General features: G+C 41.5%; 1 protein-coding gene across 24 annotated transcripts in view; it reads right to left on the bottom strand.

Annotated features, from left to right (window-relative positions):
• LOC112665635 (mucin-19) overlaps positions 1-16,759 on the bottom strand; it is a 124,276-nt gene that overhangs the window by 58,308 nt on the left and 49,209 nt on the right. For 10 of the 24 annotated variants that reach the window (XM_049102619.1, XM_049102626.1, XM_049102624.1 and 7 more), the window contains 12 exons: positions 16,484-16,513; positions 15,431-15,472; positions 14,892-14,924; positions 14,479-14,523; positions 7,212-7,250; positions 6,257-6,352; positions 5,166-5,264; positions 4,380-4,418; positions 3,358-3,453; positions 2,326-2,361; positions 1,925-2,023; positions 1,136-1,174 (listed from right to left, as the gene is read on the bottom strand). In XM_049102619.1, coding sequence (XP_048958576.1) covers positions 1,136-1,174; positions 1,925-2,023; positions 2,326-2,361; positions 3,358-3,453; positions 4,380-4,418; positions 5,166-5,264; positions 6,257-6,352; positions 7,212-7,250; positions 14,479-14,523; positions 14,892-14,924; positions 15,431-15,472; positions 16,484-16,513 — 693 coding nt within the window. The remainder of the gene's footprint in view (positions 1-1,135; positions 1,175-1,924; positions 2,024-2,325; positions 2,362-3,357; positions 3,454-4,379; positions 4,419-5,165; positions 5,265-6,256; positions 6,353-7,211; positions 7,251-14,478; positions 14,524-14,891; positions 14,925-15,430; positions 15,473-16,483; positions 16,514-16,759) is intronic. The other 14 variants (XM_049102639.1, XM_049102641.1, XM_049102636.1 and 11 more) reach the window with 7 other exon arrangements.

Below are 16,759 nucleotides of genomic sequence, written 5' to 3' on the forward strand. Positions count from 1 at the left end.
TGTCAAATGCTTTCACCGCATCTAAGGGGAGGATCATATGGTTCTTGGTTTTTACCTTGCCATATGATGAATCACATTGATTGTCAAGAAATGGGCAAAAGACATGAAGAGAAAGCTCACAGAGGAAGACATAGACATGTCCAACATGCACATGAGAAAATGCTCTGCATCACTTGCCATCAGGGAAATACAAATCAAAACCACAGTGAGATAGCACCTCACACCAGTGAGAATGGGGAAAATTAACAAGGCAGGTAACCACAAACGTTGGAGAGGATGTGGAGAAAAGGGAACCCTCTTACACTGTTGGTGGGAATGTGAACTGGTGCAATCACTTGGAAAACTGTGTGGAGATTCCTCAAAGAGTTAAAAATAGACCTGCCCTACGACCCAGTAATTCCACTGTTGGGTACAGATGCAATGAAATGCCGGGACACCTGCACCCCGATGATTCTAGCAGCAATGTCCAAAATAGCCAAACTGTGGAAGGAGCCTCGGTGTCCATCGAAGGATGAATGGATAAAGAAGATGTGCTTTATGTATACAATGGAATATTACTCAGCCGTTAGAGATGACAAATACCCACCATTTCCTTCAACGTGGATGGAACTGGAGAGTATTATGCTGAGTGAAGTAAGTCAATCCGAGAAGGACAAACATTATATGTTCTCATTCATTTGGGGAATATAAATAATAGTGAAAGGGAATGTAAAAGAAGGGAGAAGAAATGGGTAGAAAATATTATAAAGGGAAATAGAACATAAAGCCTCCCTGCTCTGGGAGACCAACTAGGGGTGGTAGAAGGGGTAGAGGGCGGGAGTGGGGGTGAATGAGTGTCGGGCACTGAAGGGGGCACATGACGGATGAGCACTGAGAGCTATTCTGTATGTTGGCAAATTGAGCACCAATAAAAAATAAATTTATTATATGTAACAAAAAAGACAAGCTAAGGTCACTTCGGGTCCGCTCGGCCCGTCGATTTGTGCCAAAACTAAGCCATGTTACTCGCTCTGTCCAAAGCCCTCCTCCTTTGCCCTGTCAGTGCTTCATGACGAATCCTAAGGAACTACTACTAGTGGGCGCTGGGAGATGTGTTTGTTTCTGGACCTCCCATGCCAGCAGGGAAGATACTCACCCGTCCCAGAAGGTTCACTCCGAGGACCTAGAGTGGTTCCTGCGCCCAAAGAAAAGAGGAATGAAGGTCAAGAACCTCGGTGACCCGGTCCGGGAAGCCTCTGACTCTTGTTGTGAGCTGTGGTCATGAACTCAGGCTGGTGGGATCAAGGCCCTCTGGGGGCAGCCTGCTTTGGGTGGAGCCTGCTGAAGATCCTCTCTCCCTCTGTCCCTGTGCACCGGCCAACTGACCACCACCTCCAAGACCACACCCACCCCCATCGGAATGGGGTCCCAAGAGGGAAGTCACTGATCTAGCCAGGAGAGCTGCACGGCACTGACCGGGCCGGCACCAAACAAACGCCAAGTCAACGAGGCCCCTGAGGTACACCCATATGGCCTCTGAGCACACGCTGCCCTGAGTTTCGTAGGGCGCCGCACAGCGTGCTTGGACTACCCGCTCACCACGGGCAGCATGGAACGCCTTCGAGACTAGACTCGAGAAAGGCGCAGCTCAGGAGCAAAGAAGTCACAAAGCGTTCGTTCCTCCTCGGGGCACCGAATGCACAGGATCCATAGGGATGGTGGTCGGAGAACACTTTTCCGTGAGACTTCTCCAAAGGAGTGCGTGAGTGGCAAGCTACTCACGTCAGAGACAATGCGACAGACACGCTGCCCTGATGGCCCCAAACACATGGGTAGTCGGCTCATGAGGACGGGCCCTCCCACAGACCAGGAGCGACTCCCTCCCGGCATTAGCCACTGGCCGCTTGCCCGAGGTGCCTGAGGAGAAGCTCCCGACTTGGCATACCTGCTCTGCCTGCCAAGGTCGTGCCTGGGGCGCCGGAGTGTCCACCTGTGCTCTCACTGCCGGGTGCTGCTGTGAAGCCCTCGGAACCTCCTGGGGTCCCTGCCACGACAGCGGGGAAAGGCTTTGACCTCCAGGGTGGCAGCAGATTCCCGCAGACCACTCCCTTGGCGCGGAGGACAGCAGGGAGCTTCCTAGCCTCAAAGGGTCGCGGAGGGACTCCTAGCATGGCCACAGCTAGCTAGCTCATCTCCAAGGCCTACAATCAGCAGCTCAGTCTGGAGCGCGACGTGGGTCCCGCTCAGGGCCATTTCCTAGGGCCTCAAAGGTCTCTCCTGACTGCTCTCGGGAACGCAGCCTGGTCCCTCCCGGGCTAGGGGCCATGGGGGTGCTGCCTTCTTTACCTCCTCTGGCACTTGCGGTCGGGCTGCCGGTTCCCCCTGAAGAAAACCGAAGAAGAGAGACAGCACATCAGCGGACACTCGAGACCTCAAACGCTTCCCAACCTGCCAACCACGCCGTCCCGTCCAGACCAGGCAGCATTCGCGTTCCCAGGGCACAGACGTGGCACAGTGGCCCAGGGCACGGGGCTGGCGGGCAGCACATCCCCGCGCCAAACCCAGGCCACCGCAGCTAAGAGCGCTTCTCGCGGCATCTGGGGTCAGAGAGCAATTCCATCAACTTCCCCATCTGCCCTCTTTGGAGGCGTCGGGGCAAAGGCCGTGCTCCAGGAAGAGAGGGGCCCCTCTGTTCCACCGGGGAAGCCAAAGGCAACCTCAGCCATGCCTGCGTAGACATCGACTCGCCTGGCCGGCTGCACCTCACTTCTGCCACATCTCGGGCCAGGAACAACCAGCTCTGGATGGCGCTCCCCTGTGAACCCCCCTTGGAGGAGCCCTGCTCATACCCCCTGTCCATGCTGCCTCACGGCCGAAACAGACACGCAGCTGACCCTGTGGTGTGCATGACCCCATCCTTCTGATTCCACCTTGTGGAGTTGGAATCTCAATGATCACGCCCCGCCCCTGGCCCTAAGGGCCCCCATCCACCTGGAAGCCTCCCAGGCTCTGGCTTGGCACTGCTCTCCTGGAGGATAGCTCTAGGCACGAGCCTCCCGTGCAAACTCTCATCTTTTCCAGAGGGCAGCGGCAACACATGGTGAGTCTCCAGGGGTGTGGCAGGGGAGACCCCACAGACCAAGACCACGGCGGGCTCCGCCTTATGCATCAATCCCCAGAGAGCGGTCCCGCGCCACGTTGCCTCTCTGGAGCATGATGCAAAGGCACACGCCTGCTGCCAGAGACTCTCAGGGCTGACAAGTCTCCAGCCAAGGGCTCACATGTCCTTGGCTTGTCAACCGTGATCGCGAGCAGCAGCGTGGCCCGATGCCCGTCGCTTCGTTGTGGAAGCCAGACTGGCTTCGCAACTCCACTCACCTGCTACGCGCCCAGGACTGGTGAAGCCGGGGCCCCCTGCGGTCCTGCCCACGCTGCCAGCTTCCAGGGTCGTGGCAACCGGACTCCCGCCAACACCTGACACAAACACACAAGGGACCTCTCACCTCAAACACACTGGCATTGGACTCCCCAAGGGGGATTTCACCCTTCCCTCACGTGTGCCCACCACAGAACGTGGAGGAGGCGTGGTTCCACGGACTCTCTGTCCAGGGTCGGCGAGCCCTTTCCTCCAATACGACCTCCCTGCAAGTTTGGCTTTCCCTCCTGACTCTTTCCTGGTGGGCCTCAAGCCTTTCACTTGATCCATTGACGGATGGACTGGTTGCCTTCCTTCCTTAGGGGCCACTTTCTTCAGTCATGCCCATTGCTTTCCTCATTTCTTTCCTCGCCTAGTCATCGACTCGCCTGTCGATCTCTCTATGTCTCTGGTTATGGATTAATTGGAATCTTTGTGGCGGCCTGCGTCTCGAAGTGGGGACACCCGCATCGTCCTCTGCTGCTCTCCATGAGAGCTTGCAATAAGGAGCGTTGGGCCCTGACGACCCTGTCGCTCAGGGATGAGAGGCACTGGGAAGAACTGTCATGACACAGCCACTTGCTCCTTTCACCTCACATACGCAAGGAGCACAAGGTATCCTGAGAGAGAGGCATCGTTGTGTCTACTCTCATCGTATTGCTTTCAGGCGGGGCTCAATGGCATTTAGTGAATTCTGGGATCGATTCTTTATCACGCGGGGATCGAAATGAAGGAAAGAAACCTGGAGACGCTGTTAGAGCCAGTGCGTAGGACCCGATCAAAGACAAGCTAATGTCAAGTCGGGTCCACTAGGCCCGTTGGTTCGTGCCGAATCCTCGCCACGTTACTTGTCTGCAACGCTCTGTCCCGAAGCCTTCCTCCTATGTCCTATCAGGGCTTCCTAACAGAGCCAACGGGACTTCTAGTGGGCACTGGCAGATGTGTTTGCTTTTGGAACTCCAAAGCCAGCAGGGAAGATACTCACCTGTCCCAGAAGGTTCACTCCGAGGACCTAGAGTGGTTCCTGCGCACAAAGAAAAGAGAATGATGGTCAAGAAGGGCGGTGACGCCGTCCGGGAAGCCTCTGACTGTTGATGTGAGCTGGGGTCATGACGTCAGGCTGGTGGGATCAAGGCCCTCGGGGTCATCCTGCTCTGTGTGGAGTCTGCTGAAGATCCTATCTCCCTCTGTCCCTCTGCACTCGCCAACTCACCACCAGCTCCACCACCGCCCCCACACCCACCAGAATGGGCTCCCAATAGGTATGTCACTGATCCAGCCAGGAGAGCTGCACGGCACTGACCAGGCCAGGACCAAACAAACTCCAAGTCACCGAGGCCCCTGAGGTCCAACCCATATGTCTTCTGTGCTCACGCTGCCCCTTTGGATCGTGAGGTGACACACGGTGTGCTTGGACTACCCATTCACCTCGGGTAGCATGGAACGCCTTCTAGACTAGACTTGAGAAAGGCGCAGCTCAGGAGCAAGAAGTCACAAAGACTTCCTCCTCCTCACTACACCGAATGTGCTGGATCCATAGGGAAGGTGGTTGGAGAACTCTTCTTTGAGACCTCTCCAAAGAGTGAGTGAGTCGCAAGCTACTCACATCTGACCTGATGCGACAGACATGCTGCCATGAAGGCCCCCAAACACATGGAGAGTCGGCTCATGAAGATGGTCTCTCCCACTTGACCAGGAGCGACTCCCTCCTGGCATTAGCCACTGGCCGCTTGCCTGAGGTGCCTGAGGAGAAGCTCCCAACTTGGCATACCTGCTCTGCCTCCCAAGGTCGTGCCTGGGGCGCCGGAGTCTCCACGTGTGCTCTCACTGCCGGGTGCTGCTGTGAAGCCCTTGGAAACTCCTGGGGTCCCTGTCACGACAGCGGGGAAAGGCTTTGACCTCCAGCGTGGCAGCAGCTTGCCTGCATACCACACCCTTGGTGCAGAGGACAGCAGGGAGCTTCCTAGCCTCAAAGGGTCACCGAGGGACTCCTAGGATGTCCACAGCTAGCTAGCTCATCTCCAAGTCCTACAATCAGCAGCTCAGTCTGGAGCGTGACTTGGGTCATGCTCAGTGCCATTCCTAGGTCCATCAATATCAGCTCTGTTTGGTCAATGGTTGAGATGCTTTCGTGCTGAAAGCAACACCTGTGGCAATGGATGCCATGAGGCACTATGATGCTATTCTCCTATCTTCTCCTGGGACACATTCTCCTATGCAGTTGGTTCCCATGGTGGCAGTTTGGCGCCATTCCATGCGTGGCCAAGACTTCTGGCTTCTAATCCTGCCCCTGCATACCCAGAGGTCTTTCTTGCTGTTCCTCCTTCTTGAGACCTAGTGACCTTCCCAAGTGCCATGGTGTCAGTGTGCATTACGTACCCTCGCTTGGCTTTGGAGCATAGTCTCAGAGCTTAGTGTGCCATAGAAAGATGAGTGAATGCGGACATGTGAAAACAATGCCTAATCCTAACATTTAGGGTTGTCTCCAACTCATCCATCAGCTGACTTCAACCTGCCTGCCACTCGACCCCCACCCCCAGCCACTCTCAGCGTATGCTACTGTCTCCAGGGTGTCGGTGCTCCTGACTGGGAAAGGAGGACTCCTAGTGGATTGAAGTCCTGGAAGCTCTAGAATTTGACTCATTTCTTTCTTCCACCTCCTCTGAAGCCTGTGTTGAGTGGTACCCTTCTCTTGATGGTGACGCAAAGGCATACGCCTGCTGCCATATCTACCAGTGCTGACATGTCTTCAGCTAAGGTCTCAGATGTCTTTGGATTGTCAACTGTGATACTGAGCAGCAGCTTTGCCTAATGCTGGTTGCTTAGGTGTGGATGGTAGAGTGGCTTCTGAACTCCACTCACCTGCTATTTGCCCAGTACTGGTGAAGCTGGGTCCCTCTGTAGCCCTGCCCTCGTTTCTAGCTTCTAGGGTCGTTGGAAATGGACTCCCAGCAACACCTGAAAAAATATACAAGGAATTTCTCATTTCAATGACATTTGCATTGTACTTCACAAGAAGAATTTCACTGTTCACTCAATTCCCACTACAGAACCTGGAATCGTGGATCCAGCAACTTCTTGTCCATTGTCACCTAAATTTTTCTTCAAGTCCATCTTATTTCCTAGATTTGGTTTCCCTCCTTTTTCTATTTTATTGTCTTTGTTGCTTCTCTATTCATTTTTTTACTTATTTATTTATTGTTTCATTCTTATTTATTTATTCCATCTACTAATCTCTATCTATCTCTTTATCTATGTCTCTATGTATTTAGTTATCTATACTTATTCATTTTAATCTCATATTCTCCATCTTGACCCGTTTTCAGTACTAATTCTTATATTTCTCTCTATGAGGTTTCTTTTAATGAAAGGGAACCTTCAGCTCTAATGACACTGTTGCTCAGGGATGATAGTCACTATGATGAATTGTTGGACATAGCCACTTGCTCCTTTATACTGAGATCAGCAGATTTGTTTAGATATAGGCATGCTTTGTCATATCTCATACTTTTCCTTTGGCATTTGATGTGATTTAGTTGTGTTTTAAATTCTATATTACTAGTGGATGACATTGAAGAAAATAAATCTGGAATCCCTATTAGAGTCAATCCATCTGACCTGGTCATAGACAAGTTAAGTTCATGTTGTATTTTCTTGGTTTGTCAATCCATGCCAAAACCTCGCTAAGTTACTTGTTTGCAACGTTATGTCTGAAGCTATACACCCGACCAATTTTTTCTCACAAACTCAAAGTTACTAACAATTTGCACTGGGAGATGTTTTTTTTACTTCCAAAGACAGTAATTAAGATACTAACCTGTACTAAAACGTTCACTCCAAAGACCTGGAGTTGTTCCTGTGAATGAAAAGAGAAATGAGGGTCAACAGGGTCTCTCAGTATGTGAATCGTCTGACTCTTAAAGTTGGCTGGAGTCATGATCTCAGGCTTGTGGGATCAAGGCCCTCATTGGGCAGCTGGCTGTGCATGGATCTTGCTGAAGATCCTTTCTCCCTCTCTCCCTCTGCCTCTCCCCCTCACCACCCCTCACCACCACCTCCACCACCACCTCCCAGCACTTTCAAAGACCTGGGCTCTGAAGAGTGAAGTGACTTTTACAAGAGAGCTGCTAGGTAGTGTGTAGGCTTGGACTAGATCCAAATCACCCCATCCCCAGGAGTCCAACCCATATTGCTTTTTAGATTACCCTTCCTCTACATATCATGATGGGCCTCAAGTCATGTTTTGAGTATGTATACATCATATACATGGAATCGTTCTAGGTTAGACTAGTATAAAATGCCACTTCATATCAAATAAGTAATAAAGTGTTCTTTCTTCCTTGCTGCACCAGAAGGATATGATAAATATGTAAGATAGTTGGAGAGCAATTTTCTGTGAGAATTCTCCAAAGTAGTGGCATGGTTTCATTGGCAAGAATTGTTCATTTGGTGTTTTGCATCCTCTACCCACAGACCAACCAAGTCAGATCCGATCTTTCCTCACTGACCAAATATCAATTGGACATTGAATTAAAATGTATTGCCTATCTGGATGTGAGGATCCCCTAGAATGACTATTTGGCTTTGCCCCACAGACGCTATCAAGCTGAGAATGATGTAGCAGGATAGAGAGAGATGCTACAAAACATTTTAGTGCATATGCCATTTCCCACACCAGATGGAACCTTGAGTGAATTTCAATGATTCTCATTTGAGCTCATTCACTTTGAACTGAACAACCTTGAATGAAAAGCAGCAGCCTCCCATGGAACATAAGCAACTCTTCTTCAAACAAGCCATAACAGAATAGGCTCTGATCAACAGGGAGTAAAGGGTAACACAGCAGTTCACCATAGATGGTAGGGCACAGATTAAGTGATTTTGGCATAGGAATGAGAAAACACATCTCCAGGCCTTTCCTTGGGATGAGTGGGGCTCACAGGGCCACAGGGTCTCTTAGATTGAGATGGGGACCTTAAAGACCCATCTTTAATCAGGGCTTGAAGAGTTCTCTAAACTTGTCACAGATTGGAGGACATACCAGTTGGGCTACACTAACACAGCTTCCCCCCACCCTCACCCCCAGATCAACTTCCGAAGGTAGAAGTCAGAAATGGTGGGTGTGGCGATAAAAATAGGGACTCTCTTTTACTACCATGAATACAAAAGAACAATCCCCTTTTCTTCATGGTTTCCTTATCAAAGCTGAAAGAACCTTCCTGTTCTCTTTCCTTTTGACATCCATAACCACTGCCGTGACACTCGGCTTTTCTTTCCCTTTTAAATGAACTTATATGCCTAAAGTACTCGATATCGTCATTCCTGTGGATCCCTTTTTTGTTGCCAAGACATGAGTGCTAATAGGAAGAGCTGCCTTTACCAAAATATTGATATCTCTGTGCATTATGCAGTAGTACTCCTGCAACCCTTTGCAAGTGACTGTGTAGGCCCATTTATTCTTTCCTTCTGCTAAACTTCTTTCAAAGAGTTTCAGCAATTTTATTACTTTTGCCTTGCTTGTATCTTACCTCAGGAGAGACTGAACAATTAGAATAAAACCTGGCAATTCATTTTTCTGCTACTTCTAGCATTTCCTGATGACTTTAAGAATCACTTTCATTCTTATAGAAAAATTATTTTGTTAATTTCCCCTGAGTGGATTCCATTGGACTCAGCACATATGTCTGAATATCAGGGTGAAGGAGGATCCATAACATGTTCCCAAACAAACAACAATTTGAATAGTGCAAAGTTTGCAGATTTTGCAACAGATCATATTTCTGATAAAAACAACCCATGAAGTTGATGTTCCTCCAGGAAGAATTGTTTCTGATTACTGAAAACCTATCTAACTCCTTTGCTAAAAACCTAAGGTCATTTACATCAGGATTTCCTCTTTGGACAATGGTGAGTAGTCATCAGGTTGATTTTACTGAGGACTTAACTGTGTGTGTAACACTCAAGTGGCACTCTCATACCGACTCTTTTCTCCAGTCCTCTAACATAGATCTTTGTCCTCCCCACCCAACACATGAGAAAACTCATGTTCAGAGCGTTGAAAGACTTAAACTAGGTTCATACAGCTGGCAAGTGGAACAGAAGGGATTGAGAATCTTAGGTTTTCAGACCTCTGCTTCCCACTCCACCCAGGTGGCTCTCTATCTTAGCCTGATGTAATGAGGTTCCTTCCATGACGGACGCTGTCTTACAATAAGCTCCTTATACAAACAAAATTCCTATATAAGCTATAGTTGCACCCTTCTGAGATTTTAACCTTTTGATAAAATACGCATTTTAAGCCATCAAATTGTTATGTAACAGAAACTCACTTTTTAATTATATGAACCAGTATCCCATAGGTTCAATGAGCCTTTTAAAATTTCAAAGGCAGTTTACTACATAAACCATCCATTTAACATATGTCCCAAATCTTAATTGTAATATGCCATTATATTCCATTTCTTGATTGATTTTGCTTAAATTTAACCGTATTCTCTTTCTCAAATAACACAGCAGCACTAGGCATGTAATCTAGAAGATCATGTCCTCAAGTTTCATTCTCTCTCAGCCTTTTTTAGCAAACATCCTTGGAAACATAACGTAACTTCTTTTAGCTTCCATTTCCTTGTTAGTATATCAGGGGAATTATGGTATCTACTTCGCAGAATCCTTGTATCAAATGCATCAAACACTTATAATACTGCTCAGTAAATTTTAGCTCTCTTTCAAGATCTTATAATTAAACATACCAAAAAAAACCCACAATTGCACATTTTTTTATTCTACAAGAACTTACTTATTGGAATGGCTGGCTAGATTTCTCTCAGGGCACTTTAACCCTCTGAAAGCATTTACTTAATAGAAAAGAAAAGAGATATGTAATGAATGGAGGAAAGCTTTTTCTTTGCCTATTGTTCCCATGTGTTTTAAAGTTTTCTGTAATGTTTTTCAATTTCATTAAAAGTGAATTTAATTTCTGTGCTCTTTACCTCAAAGATATATGCCACAGTGTAATTATACCTTAGCTTCTATCCAAGAGGCTTGAGTGTAAACTCAAATAAACATCATTCACTCCTGAAGACCTAGTCATTTCTGCTTCTATCTGGCAAGAATGTCTTCCATCCATCTGAGAAAGCTCATTTAAATTTATGGAAAGAAACTTTAAAATAATTTAACTCCTTCAAGTTATAGATGAAAAACAAAACAAAACACTAATGGTCAGTGAAAAGTCCTTGATTCAGGGAAGCATCTGATCCAGTACTTGATTAAAATTACTTCATCCATGGAACATGATAATGCCCTATAGGTCCCCTCTGCTCAGACATTTTTTAAAAACATAAATCTTACCTATATGTTCTAGAATCATATTTTTATATCAAACTCATTTCTTAAAGCAGAAAATAAAAGTAAAAAAGCTTTGACTAAATTAAATCAAACCACTAATCACATTGGGTCTATTCAAAAGCATATATATATTATCCAAAATGAAATTACATTTAGAACACTTAATCTATAAGTAAAATCCTGGGTGAAATGGGTTTCCATGTCTAAGAAAGAATCCTTTCACATATTGCAGAGAGTTCATGAAGAGGCAGCACCCCTTCAAAATGATGTGCTTTCCTAGCTTTATTGTATCTGGAAATGTTAGGCTTCTGCTTTTAAATATCTATTTAAATATTTTTAGTTGATGAATACTATATTTAGAATGTAACAATAAACTTTGATAGTGATAATGACTACACTCCTATTTTGGCATCTGCTTTTCTCATCACTGATCAAGCAGCTCACCCCTAAAAAGCTAAAAAACAAAAATCATTATGCAGCTATGAATTCATCACAATTTGTCAGTTGCTGTTCAACCTTTACACCATGAATGTCACTAAAAAGAAATGGAAAGTGACTTTCAAGTCTACAATTTGTGTAAGGCAATTGTTCCACAAAAAGATTTTATTTCTTTAAAAAATATTCACAAGGCAAATATTTTAAATGGTTTTATGTTCACTATGGTATGATGCTTATTGGGTGAAATTAGAAAAAAACACGAAGTTTAAAAAGGAAACAAAAAGTTATGTTGGTGTGTCTTAAAATGAAGTATTTTATTCCTACATGGATAATGAAAAACACCACCACCAGACTTGGCTTTTCTTTTTTCCTTTTAGAACTTCAAAATATACCAACCAGTAAACATGCAACTAGCACTTTCTAAGATTCTCCTGATTGCCATACTGACTTTATATAAATTGCTATGATTTCTGAGTCAGAAGTAAATGGGCATGTGGTCTCTTATGGTTGTTCAAATTCAGAAATGTCACATTTCAGTCTGAATATTTGGTGTCCAATCCTTGAGTTCATAGCACAAGCTGAAGTAGACAATTTAATTCAATTAGTTAAGTGAATCAACAAAGATGAACAAGTGGTATGATGCAAGCCTAAAAGTCACAGATTTTTGGAAAACTAAATCAATGATTCCTTGCATGACTTCTAAATTCCCTCCTGTTATGTATGATATGGGCATAGTCTCAGAAAGATGTGGGATAGAGAATGAGGAACTAAGAGTTAAACAAGTGTTACTACTGCTGTTCACATTTAAAATTTAGAATTAACTAATAACCACAATTTTGTATGCCTCAGTTCATCTGGGAAATAAGCACATACAGATTTATTCCAGCAGTAAGATAAGCTACATTACACTATTAAAGAATGCTGGAAAGATATCATTGTTTGATAACCTGATAACCAATCTTTTCTGCAGATTGGGATTATTTGAGTAAATTTATTTCAAACACATACAATATGTGGCACAGATGGACAATTTTAACATGAAAAAATTATTTTTGTCTCCTGATTTTAGAAAAATGTTGACACAGCCTTAATGATTCACATCTTTGAAATGATAATTTCTGGCAATAATTCTGGCTTATACAGATAACAAGGAAAAGAAAAACAATGCTGATTTCTCTCTACATCACACCAGAAAATTCCTTTTTCATCTGATCTTTGTGATACAGTATATTACAACATTTTACTAAATTAGTAATATTATGCTTATAGAACATGAAATATTTGCTGGAACTTTAGTGAAATTAAATAAAACCCTAGGATTCAGCAAGGCTATGCATTAAATGTCATAAATGACACCTCATGAATTCAGAGGGAAAAAATCGTCTGAGTAATTTTTACTATAACTCAATTCTACATTAGATTTAGGAGTTTTAAATAGTATGGTAGAGATAATTGATGAGATTTTTGTAGTGTTTTAAAGTTTATTAGACTTTTTATCTAAAACTTCATTAGTTGCTCACAAAAACTCCTTAATTGACTCATGACCTTCTGTTTTATATAAAACTGTTTGCTTGCTATAATACCAAGTGTTGGAAAAATAAAATTGCCAAATATCATATTCAAAACTGAATTCTTGGGGAAAGAAAAGAAATGAAAGGAAATATATGTGTTAACTGGAAAAATCATGCCAGTTTTCTTCGTTCTGAGTGCCTACTGTGATATAGGATAAGGATGACACCTTTACCTTAAATAGTTATTGAAATTACTTGTGACTCATGCATAACTATACAATTTTACAAATCAACAGTCAAGAGTAGGTTTATTTCCTTACATGGTCACAAGATTCAACAATTTTAATAGCTGAACAAATGATTTTAACCAAAAGAGAACTATAAAGCAATGAAATTAATCTTGGAAACAGAACCAGGCCAAGAATTAGAAAGTCAGCCCATTGCTTATGGTTGAAATAATATGTAGCTGGAAATTTATTCTGCATTGTATAAGAAACAACCTAGAAGAACTATCAGGATGAAACTGTAGCTAGGCCTTGGCAAGGAACTTTACAACTGTAGAATAGGGAAAAATACTTCTAAAACCTATCAGTCTTTCTAAGATTTATACTGAACAAGTCAGTAGTGCTTAGTGTTGTTAATGGCATACAACATAAGAGAAAGTTTGGTAAGAACTAAACTTGTTAGGTTGGGTATTTTTAATGATATTCCATGGTATAATGGCTGATACTTTTAGGATACATATATTTGCCCTTTAAATATAAGTCATATATTAATCGTCAAATAAATCAGACAATAAGAATTACCAAAGTACCCAAAATTATAGTCATAATTCTATATCATGACATAAAATTACAATCCAAAAATAGTCTTCATTTTGCACTATATATTTGTATTTTAGAGAAAGAATATTGCATCAGTGAATAAAATGTATAAAGTGTAAGATTTATCAATATAAATAAATCTAATAGTTTATCCTTCCCCAGAAGTTCTGTGCCTCCCTCTTCCCTCCCCCTTGCAAAAAAAAAAAAAAAAAAAAAAAGAAAGAAAGAAAAAAAAAGAAAAAAGAAAAAAAGAAAAAAAAAGAAAAATCCAAATTTGAAATTTGGGATAGGGAAAAAGAAATATCATCCATTTATTCTACAATATTTACTGAATATATAGCTTGGAACTAGGTGTGGTTGGAAATACAGGGATTCCAAAACATGGTCTGAGATTTCAAGAATGTTAACTAGGTTTGTGATCATTTTGTAATATATAGAAATACCAAATCACTATGAGGTTTCCCTGAAACTAATATAATGTTATATGTCAATTATACTTCAATGAAAAATATCATGGATTTAAATATATATACATATTTTTTAAGGCAGGGGAGATACCATGATCATAAATTTATTTATTTTAGTGAGAAAGAGAGCATGCACACATGTACATGCAAGGGGAGGAGCAGAGGGCAAAGGTGAAAGACAAGCAGACTCCCCACTGAGCACAGTGCACCATATGGGGCTTGATATAAAGACCCTGAGATCAGGACTTGAGCTAAAATCAAGGGTGGGATGCTTAACCAACTAGGCCACCCAGGCACCCTTATATACATATATTTTTAAAAAATAGAGTATGTAATTAATAACAAGAGAAAGAGAAATAGTGTTTAGTTAGGGGAAGAAAAAGTCCTACGTACAAATGAGTGGATAATGTTGATTGAAATATATTTTAAATTTTAAAAAACCGCTTTTAATATATGTAAAACGTGTATTTGTCATTTTATAAGCTTTCTGATTCACCTACCTATTGTTTCACTGCTTGATGTCATAAGCATTGGAATGGAAGCTGCTGAATTAGAGAAAATGATGGAAAAAATTAATTTTGTATAGTGGGGAAATTATGCCTCTGAGAACATCTATATTTATATGTCAAATGGATCAATTTGAAATTAAAATTTTAAAGAAATTTGATCATATAGGTGATTAGATGTTAGCATGTAAAATTAAAGCTTTCAAATCCTTAGACCACCTGTAAAAGGCAAATAAAAGATAATTTTGTATAACATTTTTCCAAAATGTTCCTCTAAAACATTCTTAAAAACAAGAAAAAATTCCCCATAAAATGTCATCATAAAGGTATAATATTGCAAAAGGTGGTTTTGTTTTTTTTTTTAATGCCCTCTTGATTAAGTTGGGTGGTTGAAGATTATGACTTACCTGTGCCTGAGCTACTGGTTACTGATGTAATTACTATACAAAGAAGGAGACAAATATTTGAGACTGTATGTTAAATTGTGTTAAAAGACAAAATTAAATATTTATCTAGTGACATGTTTATATCTAAAATGCAAATAATTATTAATGTAACAGTTAAATTCGTTTTTGAGATATTCACGCATTTCAATAAACTTTAGTTCTTTGGCTATTGCTGTATTAGAAATCATTCAATTAAAGTTAAGATTCCTTGATATTAGTAAAAGAGAAATGGCAAATTACTTTTAAAGAATTTAACATAGAATTTTCTTCATTTTCTCCAAATTAGTAGTATGCAGAATATTCTTTTTAGGATATATAACCTCTGAATAGAGAAGATGTTCTTCACCAATATTACAGTTGGATATAGACTCTGCTATTTGGCATTTAGGAAATAAATAGGGAATGACAAATTTGAAAAAAGGGCCAAATTGCCAGAATTGCAAATTCACTTTGCTGCCAATTTAGAAATTATAAAGGCAAACTTTTTTTTTTTTTTTTACCTGATTCAGTGCTTAATATGGAGGTAACTGTTGTAGTAGAAACTGTGGGAGAAGAAAATATCTATGAAAATTAAATTACTTGAATAATTTTATTGGAAAGTTTAGTTTAAAAAAAACATTTACTATAAACTAAACATTTCTAAAATTGTATTCAGAGGTTAAGTGACAAAATAATCTCTCATTTAAATCAACACAAATAACCTTATATATTTATGATAAGTCCATCAAAAATAACTATTTTCTGTTATTACCACTTAGCCAAAATCTCATAGGAATTTTATAAGGTCTATTTAAGGGCCAAGAAATAAGATTCAGAACCCTGACATGTTATAACTTAGCAATAGGTAAGTGATCAGTAGTAACTAAAATTTAAATAGCATTTTACAGACAATAACACAATTTTAAATATATTCTCAAAATCTAAGTTTCAATTTAATTTACTGTCTCTTAATTGACACTATCTCTGTATATCAATCTATAGGAAACAAAATCCCACCTTGAATCACGCAAAACAGGAATATATAAGTGTACTGTAGCAATTCTAAGTATACTTATATTGCCAGTAAATTACATGTCCTGAAACTAAAGGTGAACTACATTCTCTCCACACTCTATTGAATGGACATAACTGTAATGTCCTTATAGCAAATATATGAGTTAAGAAAAAGAAATTAATTTTTAATTTCTATGTTTTCAGATTACTTCCCAGTGTAATCATGATTTTAAAATATTTACTTCATGAGAGATCACATTCAACTCATTTTTATTCCACTTGTTCCAATTACTATCTAAAAATGTCAGGCTTTGGATGATGATATTTAACTAATAAGCATACATTACCTAATGTATGTTCTATCATATTCTTAACTGAATACACAGGAGTATAGTGAAATAATATTTTGACAGATTTTCTAATAACTATTCATTCTAATTTGAAATTTTTATAACAGATTTACCAGCATACTTTTTACTGGCACAGACTTTTGTGAAACTATAAAAGATTTCCCACAAAAAGAAATCAGAAATACACATTGAAAATCACGATGATTTTACCTGTGAATGTTGAATTTGCAGAAGTAGTTTCTGAAATAATCATAAATTACTATTACAAGAACGAAACATTGTGAAAAAAATCTCAATTTCCTATGAATTTGCCTATGAATTATCTGTATCTTATTTATTTTACTTACCTATGCCTATGAATTATCTGTATCTTGTTTATCTTACTTACTACCCTTTTTGATACAAAACAAGGAGTAGCTCATGTATTCTTTTAAAGCTTATTGAGATTTATTCTTAAGATCTCTGTTGCTCATAAGTGATCCTTCA

Source organism: Canis lupus, chromosome 27, assembly GCF_003254725.2.
Source record: "Canis lupus dingo isolate Sandy chromosome 27, ASM325472v2, whole genome shotgun sequence".
Classification (NCBI taxonomy): Eukaryota; Metazoa; Chordata; class Mammalia; order Carnivora; family Canidae; genus Canis; species Canis lupus.